At 40.3% G+C, this 18970-nt stretch overlaps 1 protein-coding gene across 5 annotated transcripts in view; it reads left to right on the forward strand.

The window, feature by feature from the left end:
- The window catches only part of MYB (MYB proto-oncogene, transcription factor), an 88306-nt gene that overhangs the window by 31727 nt on the left and 37609 nt on the right, over nucleotides 1-18970 (forward strand). For 3 of the 5 annotated variants that reach the window (XR_003126185.3, XM_025422358.3, XM_025422362.3), the window contains one exon: nucleotides 1457-2749. The exons of the other annotated variants lie outside the window; for them this stretch is intronic. Coding sequence is in view for 2 of the 3 variants with exons in the window: in XM_025422358.3 (XP_025278143.1) it covers nucleotides 1457-1573 (117 nt within the window). In the remaining variant the exon portion in view is untranslated. Of the gene's footprint in view, nucleotides 1-1456; nucleotides 2750-18970 lie in introns of those variants that run through there. 5 annotated transcript variants of the gene reach the window in all.

Consider the following 18970-nt stretch of genomic DNA (forward strand, 5'->3'; position numbering starts at 1 on the left):
TGTCCCACCAGCTCTTCCTGTCTCGCGGTCCCTCCCGCAAGTGGTGTACACGTCGCGGCTTGCTGGTTCTCCTGTGCTCTTTCTCCACCCCGGGTACACTCCCCCTTTCTCACCTGCCCACTTAAATCCACCTTTCCTTCCCTTTCCCTGGCAATGCCTCGGTGTGCCACCCCCCCCCACTCCACCCCCTGCACCTGGGTAGGCCCCACTAACCTCCCACACTGTCTCTTGTCACCCCACCTGCTTCATGTGTCTTCACTTCGTCCCCTACAGGACATTGGAGGCTCTGGAAAGCAGAGGCCCTTCCTGGCTTCTTTTGTCCCATGGAAAAATCTCTCTTGGGTTTACCCAACTATTACAAGGAATAGTTGTGGTTTTACTAAACCACTGGTTTGGTTTTGAGCTTACGGACCCCAAATCTTCCATCTGTTTGTGTTTCCGTGTCCCCCCTTATACCAGTTGCTAGAGAGTTCCTGGATAGGCTTGTGGCTTACACTTAGCTGGCACGCTGTACTTCGTGACAAACTTTTTACGTACAAATATCACCCCTTGAGCATGTTATTTATTTTTTCCATATTTACCCATGACCCTGACTCGTCCACTGTTTCATCCCTGTTACCTCATGTTTATTTTGTGAGCATCATAAATCCTTTGGGAATGAAGTAGAGCAAAACAGTACATATTTCCGCTGGAAGCAAGGCAGGGCCTCGGATGGTGCAGAAGACAGACGTGGGTTGAAAGCTCTCCACTCCTCACCCTCAGAGTGGCTGTGAGCAGGTTATGGCCACTCTCCAAATCTCTGTTGAAGAGAGAGGGAACCTCCCCCTCAGGGTGTGCTGTGTCAGTGAGGTGGTGACTGTGATGTGCCAAACACCGGGCCCAGACAGCAATGCCACCTGGTAGGTATTAGCTCATCCATGTCTTCCAGCATGGCGATCTCAGTCAACAGGATTTCTACATTAATCGATGCTTCATTGAGAATACAAAATATATACCGTACCATGTTTGGTAGGTGTGAGTCAATTCCAGCACCCGTGAGAGCTTCTCCCCTCAGAGGACCAAAGCGCTCACCAGTTTGCAGAGTGAATAAATGGCCTGGGACACCTTAGGTATTGGCAGGATCATGCCCATTCCTGTCTCCAATTTTGTAAGAATCACCCTAATCTACAAAAGGTACTCAAGGGTGAAGATGCAGCTGTAGCTTGTGATCTTACTTGAGGTGGGTTTTCCTCTCTCGGCAATAGATGATTTCTGGTTGTTAATATGACTTCAGAACGCTGGAGTCCGGGGTGTCAGAGAATTCAGACGTTATCTGACACAAGCTCCCTGGCGTCTACCCCCGCCATCCGAACATCAGAATTCCCTCCGCTGGCTTTGCTGGGATTGGGAATCCTTTGGGGGCTGAAGTAGGGGTCTCCTGTTCTAATCTCAGTGTTGGCCTCTTGTTCCCCATTAGCCTTGTGGGGGCGCCTGGGAAGCTGCATCCTGTGGAAAGATGGAAGATCAGATGACGGCCTCTGGTCAGGCTCGGAAATATGTGAATGCCTTCTCAACCCGGACTCTGGTCATGTGAGATGTTTCTCAACAAGCATTATGGTTTTCAGAACACTTCAGATTGACTTGGGATATATCATTCCTCTACATGAAACTTTTCATGAATGGGAGAAGAGCCTATTTTTGTTGTGGTACAACAGTTGAGAGCAGCACCAAGTGCATTTAGGTGGATGAAATCTCGGATTTCACCCAACTAAAAGGATTTTTTAAAAATTAATAAATAAAAACAGTCTTACCTAAATTATTAGGTAATGAATTGTAGTCAGTTGTTAATATCCTAATGCGGATTTTTTTAACATAAAATGAATTATCTGTATTTTAGAGGATCCAACGAACCAGTATTTTTTTCCTGTGATGAGGTTTTTGAAATTTTACACACAAAAAGGTACTCCAATATTTCACTTTTCTCAACCACTAAACACAATGCATTACTGTAAATGTTGGCTTAATACCATGGGATCATTAATCAAGATTGTAAATGCTCATTTATGGTTAATAACATTGGAGGTACATTTATTGTACTAAGCCATTTTATGAGTTTTTTTGTTAGCTTGCTTTAAAAATTATTACTGTATGAAATAGTTTTATAAAAATTATATTTTTATTCAGTAATTTAATTTTGTAAATGCCAAATGAAAAATGTGTTTTGCTGCTATGGTTTTAGCCTGTAGACATGCTGCTAGTATCAGAGGGGCAGTAGAGCTTTGGATGGAAAGAAAAGAAACTTGGTGTTAGGTAATTGACTATGCACTAGTATTTCAAACTTTTTTATTTTTTATATATATATATGTACTTTTTTTCCCCTTTTGTAATACATTGGAAAAGTTGTTTGGGAGATTTTGCATTTGTTGTTGTTACTGGTTTTTTGTTGTTGTTATTGTTGGTTTATAAGAGCATGCATTGCACTTCTTTTTTGGGAGATCTGTGTTGTTGATGTCCTGTGTTTTGTTTTGAGTTCACTCTCACTGTTCTTTAATTCAGAGGTTATGTGTTTGATCAGCGTCCCCCTGGTTTCTGGGTGTATGGTCTTAGAACTGCCATACAGCCTGTGTTTGCAGCTGGAGTCAAGAGACTAGGGTCGATAGCCAGTGGCTGCCTTACGAATATTTGGTGCAAGATGGTCGGCACTGAACTTTGATATGACAGTGTACTTACTGCCTTGTAGAGAAATAAAGCTGTGTCCTTATTTTACTTACTTTTGGCTTCTCTCTTGTGATTGTGGATGATAGTTATACTTCTAAGAAAATGGAGTGAATTCAGAACCCTTTTCTTGTGATAGTAATTTGTGCCCCACTTGAGTTTCATGTGAAGGAGCCAAGGGTCCTTACTTTAGAGAAAGAAGAACCAGCAAACCAGGTTCAATAATTTACGAGGTAACCACCAGCAGAGTGACAACTGGGAGGAATCCTGCAAACGTATTAGGGTTCCAGCAGCACTGGAACTGGGATAATGTGTACTGCTATTACAGATGTGGGGCAGAGTAGGAGGACCACAGGGCTAGTGCACACACATGGGTACAGGCCTGAGGTACATGGTCATATGGAGATGGAGAGCCGTGGGCAGGAGGGGCTTTGACCTTTGGGGTCCCCACAGGGAGACAGCCAAGGGTAATGCCTGACTTGACTTCTATCCTTCCCATCTCTGGCAAGGGTCCTCATTCGCAGAACCAACCAGAAGCGAGAGGGCAAAGGAACACCCAGATGTAAGGCCAGTCAGCCTGTGAGGGCAGAGCCAGAGGACATTTATCTGTTGAGGCAAGAGTAGGGCATCCCAGTAGAGTCACCCATGAGGTTTACCTTCCTGTTTTACAGATGGCCTCCACTGCTCTGCCATCTCTCTGCTCACCGATCTTTGCCCTGGGCTACAATCACCCTTTCACATAGATTCCTTACAATTTTCTCTAGTCACTGGGGTCCAACTCAGCCTTTGTATTGTCACGTGGATGATGCACCCAGTGGTTCTAGAGCCAAGGATTTTTTACCCCCAACACTAGGCTCTAGGACTGTCTAGGAAAAAAAGAATGAATTAAAAAACTGTTTGATATTCTTTGATTATCTTTTTGAGAGGTATTAATACATCATCCCTAAGACAGTTTTTTTTTTTAAGATTTTATTTATTTATTCATGAGAGACACACAGAGAGAGGCAGAGGGAGAAGCAGGCTCCCTGCAGGGAGCCTGTTGTGAGACTTGATCCTGGACTCCAGGATCACTCCCTGAGCCAAAGGCAGACGCTCAACCACTAAGCCATCCAGGTGACCCAAGACAGTGTTTTTGTATTCATGAACTCTCCAATGTACGTGCTATGTGCTGACCCTGCCCCTTACCAGCAGTTTGAATTCTGACAGGTCACTGACCTTTCTGAGACCTTTTTTTCATCTGTGCAATGAGTTCATTCCTATAATGAAATCTTGTGAAGTAACACACTATCCCAGTGTTTGCTATTACATATGCTTTCCATAATTAAGTAATGCATGCCATGTCGTGTGCCAGATGTTCATCTAATGATGTGCATTGCTGATTACAGAGTTAAACGTAGAGGTCAGATTATAGCTCATAAAATAAATTAATGGCAAGAGTGAATCCAGCATTATACAGAACTGAAATAAATATTTACTTCTCCAACAAGCATGCGACCTAATAACTGGAAGCTAAATGAAAAATAGTGCAGATTTAGGTTATATGTACAAATACACTCATTTGACACCCATTTCCTAAGCATCTCTAAGACATATATTTGTCCTGGTCTTTTGTTTTTAGGCATTCTCCTTTCCATAGCAGAGATTAAGCTAGTAAAATAAATGGAAAGAGCATTTCTTACTACTCAAAGGAAAGGTTGTCCTTTTGCGTTCCTCTTTGTAAGGCTTTTGTCCACATGTGCACATCTGGAGAATAGAAGAGATACCAAGATGACTCTGATTTGTCTCCCAGTTGATAATGGGATTAAAAATTCAAGAGGAGAAGGAAGTGCAGGGGGAAATTTATTTGTTTCTTTTCAAATTATAAAATATTATAACTGGAAGGGACTGCAGAGATCACAAGGGGCTTCTCCTGTTTAGTCACTCCTAGAGCCCAACCAACTGGTCTGAATTGAATTCAGACTCTGCCTTTTCCCAGCTCTATGACTTAATGTAAGTTGTACTGAATCTCTCCAAGCTTCATATTACTTATAGTATGTTTTCACTTATATTGGACATAAAGGTACATCTCAAGGTTGTAGGATATTTTGAAGATTACGTGACAGAGTAAACGCATTCTGGCATCTTTGTAAAATGTTGCAGTGCCTACTGATTAGCACTGACTTATGATCAGTCAGAGAAAAAAATCATGTCTATTACCTAGCAATGGAAATGTGAATACCACTGAGACCCATGTCCCTGGTTGTGTTAAATCTTTTCCTTGTATTCAAACTAACTTTAAATCTAAATTATATCTTCTTAAAATATTTCTAATCACTCTCAGATGTCATTATTTCATGGGTTTTCCCTTCTCATACAAATGTTTGTGGGAAATACAGGGCATATTTTCCCTCAAACTCATTAGTTTCTAATCTGAAAAATAAAAACAGTAGATAAAATATGATGTGCAGGCCTCTTATACCACACTTAAAATATTTTCAAGCTTATTACTTGTTTTTCTTCTCTAACTCCACTATTACAATTTTTCCCCCTTATTTGCTGTTTTTAGAGAGCAGAGTGGAAAGGAAGTCAGCTAAAATGCAAACCTCTTTTTAGGGGCCCCTGGCAGGCTCAGTCAGTAGAGCATGAGATTCTTTATCTTAGGGCTGAGTTCAAGCTTCATGTTGGGTATAAGGATTACTTAAAAATAAAATCTTAAAAAAAAATAAAAGATAAAATGCAAACCCCTTTTTAAAAACAAAATTGCCCTTGGGGTGCCTGGGTGGCTCAGTCGGTTAAGCATCTGCTTTCAGCTCAGGTCATGATCCTGGAGTCCCAGGATCGAGCCCTACATCAGGCTCCCTGTTCAATGGGGAGTCGGCTTCTCCCTTTCCCTCTGCCCCTCACCTTGCTTGTATTCTCTCTCTCTCTCTCTCAATAGGAAATTAAAGTTGCCTTGTATATAATTATATATAGTAACTTTGAGAACTGCAGCAAGATGAGGCTGAACTATAAATCTTAAAGAAGCTTAGTATTTTGGTAATAAATAAGCAATAATTATTTTTCATTAACATTCAATGGAAAAATTCTTGATGTAAGTGAGAAAATTGGAAAGACTGCTATCTGCCTTATGGACCATATTTATCAATTAGCACCTATTGTGTGCTAAGGGCTGTGTTTGAGGTTGGGGTTAGAGTTCTCAGAACATCAGAGCTGAAAATCCCTGCCAAATGGGAGCTTACATTCTGGAGGGAGATACAGATGAAGTCAGTGGACAATGACAGTAGAGTCAGTCATATCTGGGGTCAGAGAGACAAGAGAGCACTAGATCTAGACTTGGAGGAGCAGCGCAGCCTTCCTGCAGAATTGGCCTGTAGCAGGACTGACAAATAAAGCCAAACTAGAGCAGGGCTGGAGTTGGAGGGGCCATCGGGATGAGGGAAATATCTGAAATTTCCTGGAGAAAAATACCCAAATATAATGACTTGTCTTACTTTAAATTCATGATGACAAACTGCAAGAGGGCACTCAGGCAATTCCACTTGATGATATTCTCTAGTATATTCTTGATGTCCTGGCTTAGGACATCAGAGAGAAGATAAAAGCATCCACCTCCCCACCCCAACCCTGTTCCTAGAAAAACCCATGTGCCAAGGTCCTTGCACTCTTAATGTGGATAAGCACTCCCGGTTGCAATCAGAGACCAGCCCTTCTGTTTGGCCTCTGCAAGCTTATATCCTTGTACCCTCCAGGGCCTCATCCTGCAGATAGGATCTTTCTCCTGTATCATAATGTCTTCCTCTCTCCTGAATCATTCTTATCACATTAATATGGTCTACATCTCCCAGCAGTAATATCACCATCATACAGCCCCATTTATCTGCTCTTCTCAGCAAAACTACTTACGGGATCTTCTATGGTCTTGGCCACCACTTCCTCATGTTGCCTTCTCCAGCAGTCCACGTTGTGTGAACTTTCATTGCCCCTGCTCCACCAAGCTCACCCGTGTCAATGTCTCTGATGGCCTCCATGTTGCAAACTCTGCTCTTGCTCATAGGCCTCATTTTACTTCAGCTATTGGCAGCCATCAACAGAATTGACACTCCCACTTTCTTAAACTCCTTTCTCCTCTTAGCTCTAGGGCACCACCCTCTCAGTTTCCCTCCTTCCTTACTGGTTTCCTCTAGTTAAAGACCAAAAATTCAACTGAGCAAATTTAAAGATCTAACCGACTTTCTTCAAACAAATAGAAGGGAGCTCCAAGGAATTGTGCCAAATAGAAAACTTTTATAGGCATATATGGGCTGGGGTGGAGAGTGGGTGATGGGAGTGGTGGCAGGACAAGGAAGTTATTAGTGAAAATTGTTTCAGGCAAGGTTATCTTACCTTAGGAGGAGCTTGCAGGAGGTCTCTTCATGCAGATGATGCAGATGACCTCCCTGGTGCTAATCAAGAAATTCCAGACTGAGTGGTTTAAAATTCCACTCCTGGGAGAGGCTGAAACTGCAGTGAGGTTTACTAAGTCTTGGTGGTACTTAGCATAAGTGACTCCATGTTGGACCTGTTGTTTCTTTTTAACACAGTTTGATACTCTTCTCCTCTTGGCCTCCAAGTGGCCCTTTCTTCCTTCCTCTCCATCATTCTTCCCAAGAGACTTTATTACTGCTGTGGCTTTAATTATCATCTGTATCTTTAGCCCTGACCCCCTTCCAGAACTCCAGACTCCTGTACCCTATTCCATGTTAACATCTTCCCCACATAAACCTCTTAAATTTAATATGAATGAAATGAAGCTCATAATCACTCAAAGCTTCTATTTTTCTCATTTGTCCTCATTCTCATTTGCATCAGTTAGCCCTCATTTCTTCATTTCCCAAGCCAAAAATGGTCATCTTTGATTTTTCCCTTTACCTTGTCAGCCTTCCTTACAGCTTATTGCTCAGAGTGATCTGAGGACTCTACCTTGAGAATATACCACCTTAAACATGTCACATTTCTGCACTGTCAGTAATTAAGATTTTATTTATTTATTCATGAGAGATACACAGAGAGAGATGCAGAGACATAGGCAAAGGGAGAAGCAGGCTCCCTACAGGGAGCCCAATGCAGGACCCCAGGATCACGCCCTGGGCCAAAGGCAGATGTTCAACCACTGAGCCACCCAGGTGTCCCATTAATGATATTATTAGTAATGATACAATATGTATTAAGTGCTCATGATATGCTAGGGAAGAAGGGAGAGGAAGGGAAGGGTCCTAGCAGAGGGAAGAAGAATGGTGATGTCTGAGAGATCAGAGTGAGGGGAAAACAAAAGGGAAACCTAGGGACCCAGGAAAAATATGGGGCGAGCGAGTGAAGTCTGTAACCACCCTCAAAGAGTTTGAACTGGGGGGATCCCTGAGTGGCTCAGCGGTTTAGTGCCTGCCTTTGGCCCGGGGCATGAACCTGGAGTCCTGGGATCGAGTCCCATGTCGGGCTCCCTGCATGGAGCCTGCTTCTCCCTCTGCCTATGTCTCTGCCTCTCTCTCTCTCTCTCTCTGTGTGTGTGTGTGCCTCATGAATGAATAAATAAATAAAATCTTAAAAAAAAAAAAAGTTTGAACTGTGTCCTTACAGACATAGGAAGCCAGTGAATGTTGAATTTCTCTGCTTTAGGCAGGGAAATAAAATGATTAATTTATACCTGACTTACATAAATAATTCTGTTCAAATCCCTCTTTATAAAGATATCATAAAATGAAACCTCAGGTTAACAGAGCCAAACAATTGCAGGAACTAAATTTTATACTCAGTTCATTGGGGTTTACACAGTACATTTCCTGCTGTGTCTTAATTTCAAAGGAATGTGCTTTAATCCCAGAAAATCTTATTGAAAAATACCTTTTGCTATGAAGTTCATCAAGGCTATTTTCACATTTTATAGTATTTAAATAATTAGTATAGGAAAATTTGTTTGCATAAAAGACTTTTTGCCTTTAAGAGGGGTATATTTTCAACCAATAACCAGTAATTTATCCATAACTTTCCCTGTCATTTTCAAAAGCCAAATCTTCCACTGAATTTTTAAAATATGGTATAATTCTTGCTCATTAAGGAATCCTGACAATATTTGTTCTTGAAGGTGTCTTCAGCTTACTTTTATATTTATTTTCTTTTACTCTTTAATCTAGAACACATTAATATAGTCCAGTGATTTTCAAACATTTTTGGGCATCAGAAACATACTGGGAACTTGTTTAAAACAGAGATTCTTGACCTCACTCTCAGGGATTCTGATTCATATGTCAGGTGTTGAAGTAGGAATGTTTCACAAGCTTCAGGTGATTCTAATGCAGGTGATCTCAGGGGACCACACTAGAAACCCTGCCTTAGGAAAAACCTTTTATTCCCCCAAACCTTGTGCTTTCCTTATTAATATCCTCATAGATTTCAATTCCTGTGGAGCCCGTAATTCTTCATGAAAATGTCCACTGATCTACAGAATATTAGAAAAATATTAAGCCCATCACTATAAATAGAATTTCTTAAATCCAGAAAATCATTATATTACAGATATTGGTAATTAAAGCTAAACTTAGCCATCAGATCTTTTGTTTGATTTTTACAATATGTGGAAAGGATAATTTTACAGTATGTCGGAATCTTTTCAATAATATGGCTCTATTACACACAACCTATCAAAAGGGAATTTATAGCTAAAAAAGTTTAGCTCATAAACAAAATACAAAACACCATTTCCATCCAGAAGTCCCTTGTTCTAAACCAGTCTCTGATCAACTTGCTGAAAGCTTATTCTAGTCACTTTACACCTCTGTACTTTGGGGTTTCTATTTAAATGCAGGAAGTATTTAATCCTGTATATAGTTACAAAGCACATGGAGGTTGTCAGATCAAAGACAAATAAAATTCAAAGAAAGTTGTGAGTATCCCAAAGACACTGGAATACGAAAGATAGAATAGTGAGGTTTTCCTGCTGGAAAGCATTCTCTGAAATGAATTTGCAAGTTAACAAATTATCTTTAGCCTGTGTTTGGGGACAGATGTTAAGAAACATGTATCCTGGTTAAACGTAGTGAATGAAAGTCATAAATAAATGCCACTTCGTTGGGAAATTCCACCAAATGACAGTGAAGGGCAAAGTAAGGAGCACAAATATACAAGTCAAAGAGAATAGAAAACAAGTAAGAGATTTTTGGCCAAAAGTCTAAATTATTCATTTATTCTACAAACATTTATTGAGTACTTTCAAAGCAATGCAGAATCAAAAATTCTATAAATTTGATATAGATCAAATTTATGGAATATAAATTATATATATTATAATTAATTATAATTGATATATAATATAATATATATTATAATTAACTATTATACATATATATAATTTTCAGATTACTGACAGAGCAACACTGTCTTGGATACCCCCAAAAAGTACTAAGAAAATGGTCTGTTTCAGATTTGCTATTTTATAAGCCAAATTTTTTTAAGACTAAATGTCCTTTATCATGTTTTAGCATATCTGACATCAGGTGTGTCTTTAACATAGCCTGATTTATCTTGTTTTAAAAATTGTTATTAACTCCATAGAGTCTTTTAAGGAAAAGCTTAGAACTTACAGGCAGAAATTTCTGAAAAGACTCCCAAACTTTTTAAAAAAGATTTTATTTATTTATTTATTTAAGAGAGAGAGTAAGCAAGAGAGAAAGAATACAAGTGGAGGGAGGGGCAGAGAGTGAGTGAAGCAGATTCCCCATTGAGCAGAGAGCCAGATGCAGGGCTGAATCCTGGGACTCCAGGATCAGGACCTGAGCCTAAGTCAGATGCTTAACTGACTGAGCCACCCAGACCCCATGACTAACATTTTAGGGGTACCTGGGTGCCCCAGTCAGGGGAGCATATGAATCTGGATCTCATGGGTGGTGACTTTAAGTCCCATGTTGGGCATAGAACTTATTAAAAAAAAAAAAAAGACCCCTTTAGTTACAAATTTTTAGTAATAAAATCCACAAGTGTTCAGCCCCCACAAATTTTGTCCACTTTTCACAAGCACATCAGAGCCACATGCTTACCTGTGGCTCATGGTTGGAGCATGTCTAAACCACTCCAGGGCGGGATTCCCCTTTTATCTTTAGTGTCTAACCCAATGCCCAACACATAGAAGGTGCTTACTACATATTTGGAAAATCCATGAAAGAATGTGAGTTAGCATCCCTGCATGGTCTCATGACCTACCTATGAAAATAGTCAAATAATTCATCTTGCAGGGTCTGTGTTTGCTTAGCAATAAAATGAGTATGGATGAGTTCAGCTATAGACTCCTTCCCATTCTACCCATCTCCAAGTAGGTGAAGTTGTTAAGATGCTGCACATGAGATACTACAGTCATTGTAGAGGATTTATTGGGTGGGTGTATTGTTCATGAAAGTAATGCATTTGATAACTGCTGGCTAACCTATGCCTCCCTCTGCTTTCCTATGCTGAAGTCCTAACCTCCAGCATTTCACAATGTGACTGTATATACAATAAAGACTTTTGAATGGGGGTAATTAAGGTAAAATGAGGTCATATACTGATGTCCTTATAAGAAGAGGAGATTAGGACACAGATACACACAGAATGCCCATGTGAAGACACAGGAAGAAGATAGCCACCTACGGAACAAGGAGAGAGGTCCTAGAAGAAAACAACCCTGCCCGACACCTGGATCTCAAACTTCTAGATTCTAGAATTATGAAAAAATAAATTGCTGTTGGTTAAGACTCCACTCTATGGCACTTTGATATGATATCCTTAGCAAAATATACAAGAACATTTGCTAATCACCAATTGTATAAGAAGAGGAATGGAGTTTCTATACTTTGGGGGTCCTCCCATCTCTGTTCGCAAGCCTGGAATTGCTGCTTAAATGGGAGTCCTTTATTCCAAGGAACTCAACAATAATCTGTTGTGTCACCTAAATGCTACTGATATATGGAAGCTCTCTGTGTGTTTTATAGTTAATTTGTATAACTTTACTAGAATCAATTAACCAGCTGTTTCCATCATGCAAAAATATTAAATCTACTCTCTAGCACTTGTGTGAAAAATGCTTGTCATAGAATGGAGGCTGGCAAATTATGACCCCTGGCCAAATCTGGCCCACTGCCTGTTTTAGTAAATACAATTTCATTGGGACGCAGCCACGCCCTTTTATTAACATGTTGTTTGTGGCTGGTTTCCCACTACAGTAGCGGAGATGAGTAGTTGCGATAGAGAACACATGGCCTGCAAAGTCTAGAGTATTTATTATCAGGCCCTTTATAGGAAAAGTTTGTGACCCTAGCCCTTGAGGAAAAACAATTGAAAATCACAGTAGCAGGGCACCTGGATGGCTCAGTCAGTTAAACATCCGACTCTTGATTTCAGCTCAGGTCATGATCTCAGGGTTTGTGGTGAGATTGAGCCCTGCATCAGGCCCCATGCTCAGCTGGGAGTCCACTTGAGATTCTCCCTCTCTCCATCCCTGTCCCTCTCCCCTGACTCCATCACTACATGCACATGCTCACTCACTCGCTCTCCCTCAAATAATAAATAAATAAATCTTAAAAACAAAAGGAAAAATCACAGCAGCAGTTCTATTATTAGTGTTGGAGATAATGGATTCTGCTTCAGTTAGACTGACCTGATTTCTCCTGGGCCCTTTTGTTGGCTACGTGCCATGACTGCTTTTGTTTGGTAGTTGAGAACATCTAACAGGTTAAACCACTACCAACATTTGACAGATTTTGACTACAAATATGGCAACTTCATGTGACTCAACCTAGTACTTCAGGCTCCTTCACTTTGCTCAGTTTCAATTCCCCATTCCCTTTGTAGGCTTCCAACTATTTTAGTGATTCTCAACCTTGGCTACATATCAGAATCACCTGGAAAGCTTTTAAAACGTCAATGCCTAGGTCACACACAGAACCAGTTGAAGCAGACTCTCTAGGAGAAGAGCCCAGCATTTGGTATTTTGGATGTGCCCCAGGTGATTCTAATGAGCAGTCAGGCTTGAACACCCCTGAGCTATGAAGAGCTTTTGGCAATACCTAGTTGCTGGGTATTATGAACACCTTCTACCTAGATAGAAGAATGAGGGCAATTATAAGGAATGATGGGGATAACCACTCCTCCATATAAGTCTGCATCAATCACCTGAAGGGCTTTGTGAAATCACAGATTATGGATCCCACCCCCAATTTTTGATTCTGTAGGCCTAGGGTAGGGCTGAGGAATTTTCATTTCTAACAAGGTCCCAGGTCATGTTACCAACACTCGCTTAGGATACACACTGTGAGAACCACTGTTCGATTAGTATCTTTCCTGGGCACAGTGCCTAGCTCAGAGTAAGGTGTTCATGAATGTTTGTTGAACAGAAATTAGAGAATATTGGCTGAAGGAAAAGCTAGTGACTTCTCTATGCTAGATGCTAGGGATATGGCAGTGAACAAGACAAGCAGCCTCTGTCCTCATGGAATTTATGCTTTAGGGAAAAGCACAAAACTTCAGGGGTGACAAAAAATACAAAAATACTAATTCAAAAAGATACATGCACCCCTGTTTATTGCAGCATTATTTACAATAGCCAAATTATGGAAGCAACTCAAGTGTCCATCAACAGATGAATGGATAAAAATCTTTATCCATTCATCTGTTGATGGATATATATATAGGAATATTACTCTCCCATGAAAAGAATGAAATCTTGCCATTTGCAGCAACATCTGGAGAGTATAATACTAAGCAAAATAAGTCAGAGAAAGACAAATATCATATGATTTCACTCATGTGGAATTTAAGAAGCAAAACAAATGAACAAAAAAAAAGACAAACATAAAAGGAGGCTCTTTAAAAAAAAAAAAAGATTCATTTATTTATTTGAGAGAGAGAGACCTAGAGAGAGCACAAGTGGGAAGTGAAGAGAAGAGGGAGAAGAAAAAGACTCCCTGCTGAGCAGGGAGCCCAATGCAGGGCTTGATCCCAGGACCCTGAGATCATGACACTTAACTGACTGAGCCACCCAGGCACCCCAGGAGACTCTTAACTAGAAAATCTGATGATTTATTTAGGGGAGAGGGGAGTGAGGACATCTCTGTGAAATAGGTGAAAAAAAAAACCCTCAGAAAAAAGAGATCTTACCCAAAAAAAAAAAAAAAAAAGAGATCTTCAAGGGTGAATATAAATATCACAAAAGAAAAATGCGGAATGCTATTGCAGCACATAGAACTCCCCTGGCCTAATGGTTCCTGGCCCTCTGAGAAGCTTCTTTTAAATTCCATGTTGCTAAGGTTTATCATCACTAGGTCAACTGGAATCTAAGAACAGAACACTCATTTGGGAAAATACATGGGTGGGGGGGTGGACGGTGAGGAGGAGGGAGGGAGAGAATGGGAATGAAAGCAAGCTGGTGGATAGATTTTTAAAAAGTGCAAAACGTATGTTTGGCCAGAAGTCAGAACTGTTCCTACTTTGGTTTTATTACCACCTCTATTAGTCAGCTTGAGCTGCCATAATGAAATACCACAGACTGGGTGGCTTAACAGAAATTTGTTTTCTCACAATCTGGAGACTAGAGGTCTGAGATCAGGGTGCTACCATGGTCAGGATCTGATGAAAGTTCCCTTCCTAGCTTGTAAATGGCCACCTTCTCACTGTATCCTTACATGGCCTTTTTGTAGTGTGTGCATGTGAAGAGAGCAAGAGACTCATCTTCCCCTTCCTCTTCTCTCATAAGGCCACCAGTCCTATCAGATTGGGACCCCATCCTTATGACCTCACTTAACCTTAATTACCTTAATAAACATAGGCTTATTTCATCAAATAAATATTATATTGCCTTTAATATATCTAAGCTCCTAAAACAGTAGGAGGAAAGACATGGAGGGATGATTGAAGACGATGTAGCTCATTCCTCTGTTCCTCTCACATACATATAGCTTTTGAAATGCCAGGATGTCTTAGAATGAGAGAGGTCTCCATTTTCATTTATCTAAGCTGCTCAAGATTGCAAAGACCAAGGACACATTTAGACCCAGGCCTTATGGAGAACAAGACGTTTGTCCAGGATATCAAGGCAGCTGTGGATGGCCCAGTTGCTCCAAATGGTCTTCCACTCCCATGGCTCAGTTGCAGTTCTCTTCCAGCCACTCTGGTTCTAAAGCACTTCCCATGACATGTGCTCCCTCCAGCCCCTATCCACCTTCCTTGCAACAGTTATAGCCTTTTTTATCTCCAGAACCAGTTAGGATGACATGATGGTTTTCATCCTGGGCTTCACTTTTTAATCGTTTTCTACAGACTCTATCATCAGAGACCCTCACTTCTCAAGCCAAAATCCAGATAATCCTTTCCCTAAGGAAATCCATGAATAATTTACTACTTTGGGCCACCTGACTGGCCCAGTCGGTGGAGCATAGGACTCTTGATCCCGGGCTTGTGAGTTCGTGCCCCATGTTGGGGGTGGAGTTTCCTTAAAAAAATTATAATGTACTACACCAGTAATAGAGTTAGGTGGGGTAAAATATTTCCTTACTCTTTACTCAGCAGGGCAGTTGCCTAAATTCCTCCAAAATTCCTTCTTTCCGATCCTCTAAACACACCCCTCTGAGTGCTCTCTGGGTGGGTGGTAACAGTGTGCAAACATCTGCTAATTCCCAAACTGAGTGGTTGTGGTTTTAGCAATGAGAGGAAGAGTCACTGGGGTTTTACTTACTGGAGAAACTCCCAGCAGCCAGTCAAGCAGCCATAGAATTTCCCCCACCCAATTTACACACACACGCACAAAAACAAAAACTAGTAGCTTGCATTGGAATTTGTGGGGTACCCAATGCCATAAATTTTGAATTCATTTGTAAGACTGAAATTTTCCTTTGGTTTGACACTTGTATCAAGTGAGTGGCATGGCATGAAGTAGTATGTTCCAGGGACAGAATATCAGTTATTGGGCTATGTGGGCATTATGGTTTTAAAGCAATAGAATATTTCTGGGGCCTCTTTTCCTGGCTCCCAAAGCACATATTGACTGCTCTCCCTCCTGATATCCAGCTGTATCACTCTTCAAGAGTTGCCTTGTCTCTTCTTTCCATCACTGTACATGTTTTTTAGTGTTTTGTGCTCGTGGAGCTTTACCCTTCATCTTGGACATCTGGGCCCTTTGGCAGAGCCACAACGTGGTCTGGTCTCCTGTCCTACATTCCACAATTCCATGATTCCTTTCCATGTCTTTCATTTTTGTTTGTATCACTATTGAGAGGGTAGTCAAGAAAGAAAGAAAGAAAGAAAGAAAGAAAGAAAGAAAGAAAGAAAGAAAGAAAAAAAGAAGAAAAGAAAAGAAAGAAAGAAAAGAAAGAAAAGAAAAGAAAAGAAAAGAAAAGAAAAGAAAAGAAAAGAAAAGAAAAGAAAAGAAAAAGAAGCAAGCCCAAAATATGACTCAGAGCTGCAGTAAAGGAACATTCTCTGGGCCAGCAGGCAGAAGTTGCATTCTCGCCAACCCTTCCTATCAGCAGGCAAGCAATGCCTCCATTCAGACTATGTGAGTCATTTTGAAACTGATTGCAGTTGGCGCTTTTATTGGCATCCTTCCTTTGAAGTTGACTTTCAGATCATCAGTGGTTTGTCTGCAGACCCTGGTGCCAAGGTGAAGTGACAAACTTTGCTCACAAAGCAATGTTCTTAACAATGTTTTATTCTGGGCTACAAAACTGTTTGGTTAAAAGAGAATATAGAGGGATTGATTGATAGATAGGAATGGATAGGAATAGGTAGATGGGTATGATAGAGCAAGTGTTACAAAATATTAATTATAGAATTCAAGCAGTGAGCATATGGGTATTACTTTAAAATTCTTTCAACTTTTCTGGATGTTTAAATATTCACAAGGAAAATGAGGGAAAGAACTACAACTTCAGCAGTGAGGTTAGTAGTAGATTACGGACACTTGAAAGCTGAACATGCAACTAAGACTGTGGAGGCATTTTTTTTTAATTAAATGACTTATTGATAGTTATTATTTCCCTACTCAGTATTTTCCAAGTTAAAGACATGGATGTCATATTTAAAAAGAAGGGATTAACATTTTGAACACCTTACATGTAACATACTAGCAAATTCTGAACCACTAATTTATTAACACATGGATAAAAGCATAGCTTTTGGTGTCAGATGATAATGGTAACATACCATGCCTTCCAATAGGCCAAGTTATTTAATCGCTTGGAGCCTTAGTTTTCTCAAGTATAAAATGGGCTGGGGGGGGGTGGTGCTGGTGAGGATTCACACATCTTAAAGTTATAAGGTTCAAAGAGCATTTGCTCTTTAAAGAATTAATTAGTCTGTAGAGGATAAAGTTACGTATAAAAAGAAATCAACCATAAGAATTAAAAAGAATATGTTATTCTAATGTTTCAGACTAGCCCCTCAAAATTTGGCCAATGCTCTGTGAATAGCACCACTGCTGCATTTTGAAAGGTCGGAAGTCCAGAGGTGCATGGGTGGTTCAGTTGGTTGGCTGGTGGACTCTCGATTTCGGTTCAAGTCATGATCCTGGGTCCTAGGATTGGGCCCTGTGGTGGGCTCCGTGCTCAGCAGGGAGGTCTGCTTGAGGATTCTCTCTCTCCCTCTGAATCCTCCCCCTTCTCTTTCTTTCTCTCTCTCAAATAAAGAAAGAAATCTTAAAAAAAAAAAAAAAAAAGGTTGGAGGTTCAGGAGATTCTCAAACTCACCATTTTTCTTCTGATGCACCTGAAACCCATCATACATTTAATATTTTTTTTTCACTCTTAGAGGGAAAAAAGATGGAAATAAAATGTTGTGAACTTTAACTGTAAAAGTAAATTACACAAAATCTGTATTACCACAGAAAGATGACTTGCACATTATTGAAACTAATTAAATATGTCATGCTTGCAAAATTCCTGTGAGAAATCCTTGTCCCAGGTCACTGTTTGGTGTTGCTACTAAGGATCAGAGAGGGACTTGCCCTTCTATCCTGCCTCAGAAGAGAAGTGGAACTAAGATAGTATAGCAAAGCAACACAAAACTTAGTGCCTTAAAATAACAGCCATTAATTATTTGTGAACCTATGCTTCTGCTCTTCTCAGCTGGGTCTCCTCAAGCACCTAGAATCCAGCTCTGCTTCTGGAATTAGCCCCATGGGGTACTGGGCTTGTTCACATGGTGGTTCAGCAGAGTTCCAAAAGAGCTGGCAGGTGGGCACAGTCTCTGGGGACCCAGGCTCAGAATGGGCATGATATCACCTCTTTCGAATTCTATTGGTCAAAGCAAGTTACATGCTCAGCCTAGAGTCAAGCAGAAGGAAAAAAGACCCCATCTCTTGATGGGAAGAACTACAAAGTCACATCACAAAGGGAGCAGAATAATTATAGCCATGTTTGCAAATAGTTTATCAAAATAATCACCAACTGGATCACTTTTACCCTGGAAGATGCTACTAAAAGTGTCAGCACATCTTCCCTTTTGAGGCAGATGTGCGAATGTGGATCAAATCCTCTGTTTCTGGATTGCCCATGAAAAGATAAGAGACCAATAACAAAGATATCTTGTGAGCTGTGAAAAACAAATGCAATGATATCTGAATATTTTACAATTTTATTTTGGATGGAGAATAAAATAGCAATAGATAATCTCTTAGTCTCTGAGTCTTTTGATGTCATGACATTGATGTCTTGGTGTCATGGTTTATTTTTAAATAATCAAAATTAAATCTAGCTCAGAAAAACAGTTACTCCTACATTGGGAAAGTATCTTCTACAGTTTAGAAGCAGCACAGTAACAGGCATGTATAGAGGGCTCTCCAACAGGATCTTGATAAATGGCTTTTCTCCAGATGGAATTATGAAAGGCCTCAGATATCTGGTCTCCACAGGCTCACTTCATTAGCCATGTTCCCATCAGATCCTCTAGATTCCTTAGCTGAAAATTAGATTTCTCCCCTCTGACCTTACAGAACATTTTATTTGTATCTCCCTTTGACACCTATACATTTCTTCATGTTATTTTATATACATACATAGCTCATCTTCCTCACAAGAATTTTTGGTCCCATCTTGTTTTCGTATCCATCTTTGTATCTCCCTTAGCATGTTAAAAGTACCTCTTAGATAGTAGGGCTGCTCTTTAGTTCCACTGAACATTCATGGTTGGTATCCATCTTGATTGCTTAGTAACCAACATGTGCCATTGGTAAGCACACACACAAGAATCAGTAGACATTGAATTCATTGTTATAGAAGATTATATACTCTAAAATATCCTCCTATTA

This window comes from Canis lupus, chromosome 1, assembly GCF_003254725.2.
Source record: "Canis lupus dingo isolate Sandy chromosome 1, ASM325472v2, whole genome shotgun sequence".
NCBI classification, from domain to species: Eukaryota; Metazoa; Chordata; class Mammalia; order Carnivora; family Canidae; genus Canis; species Canis lupus.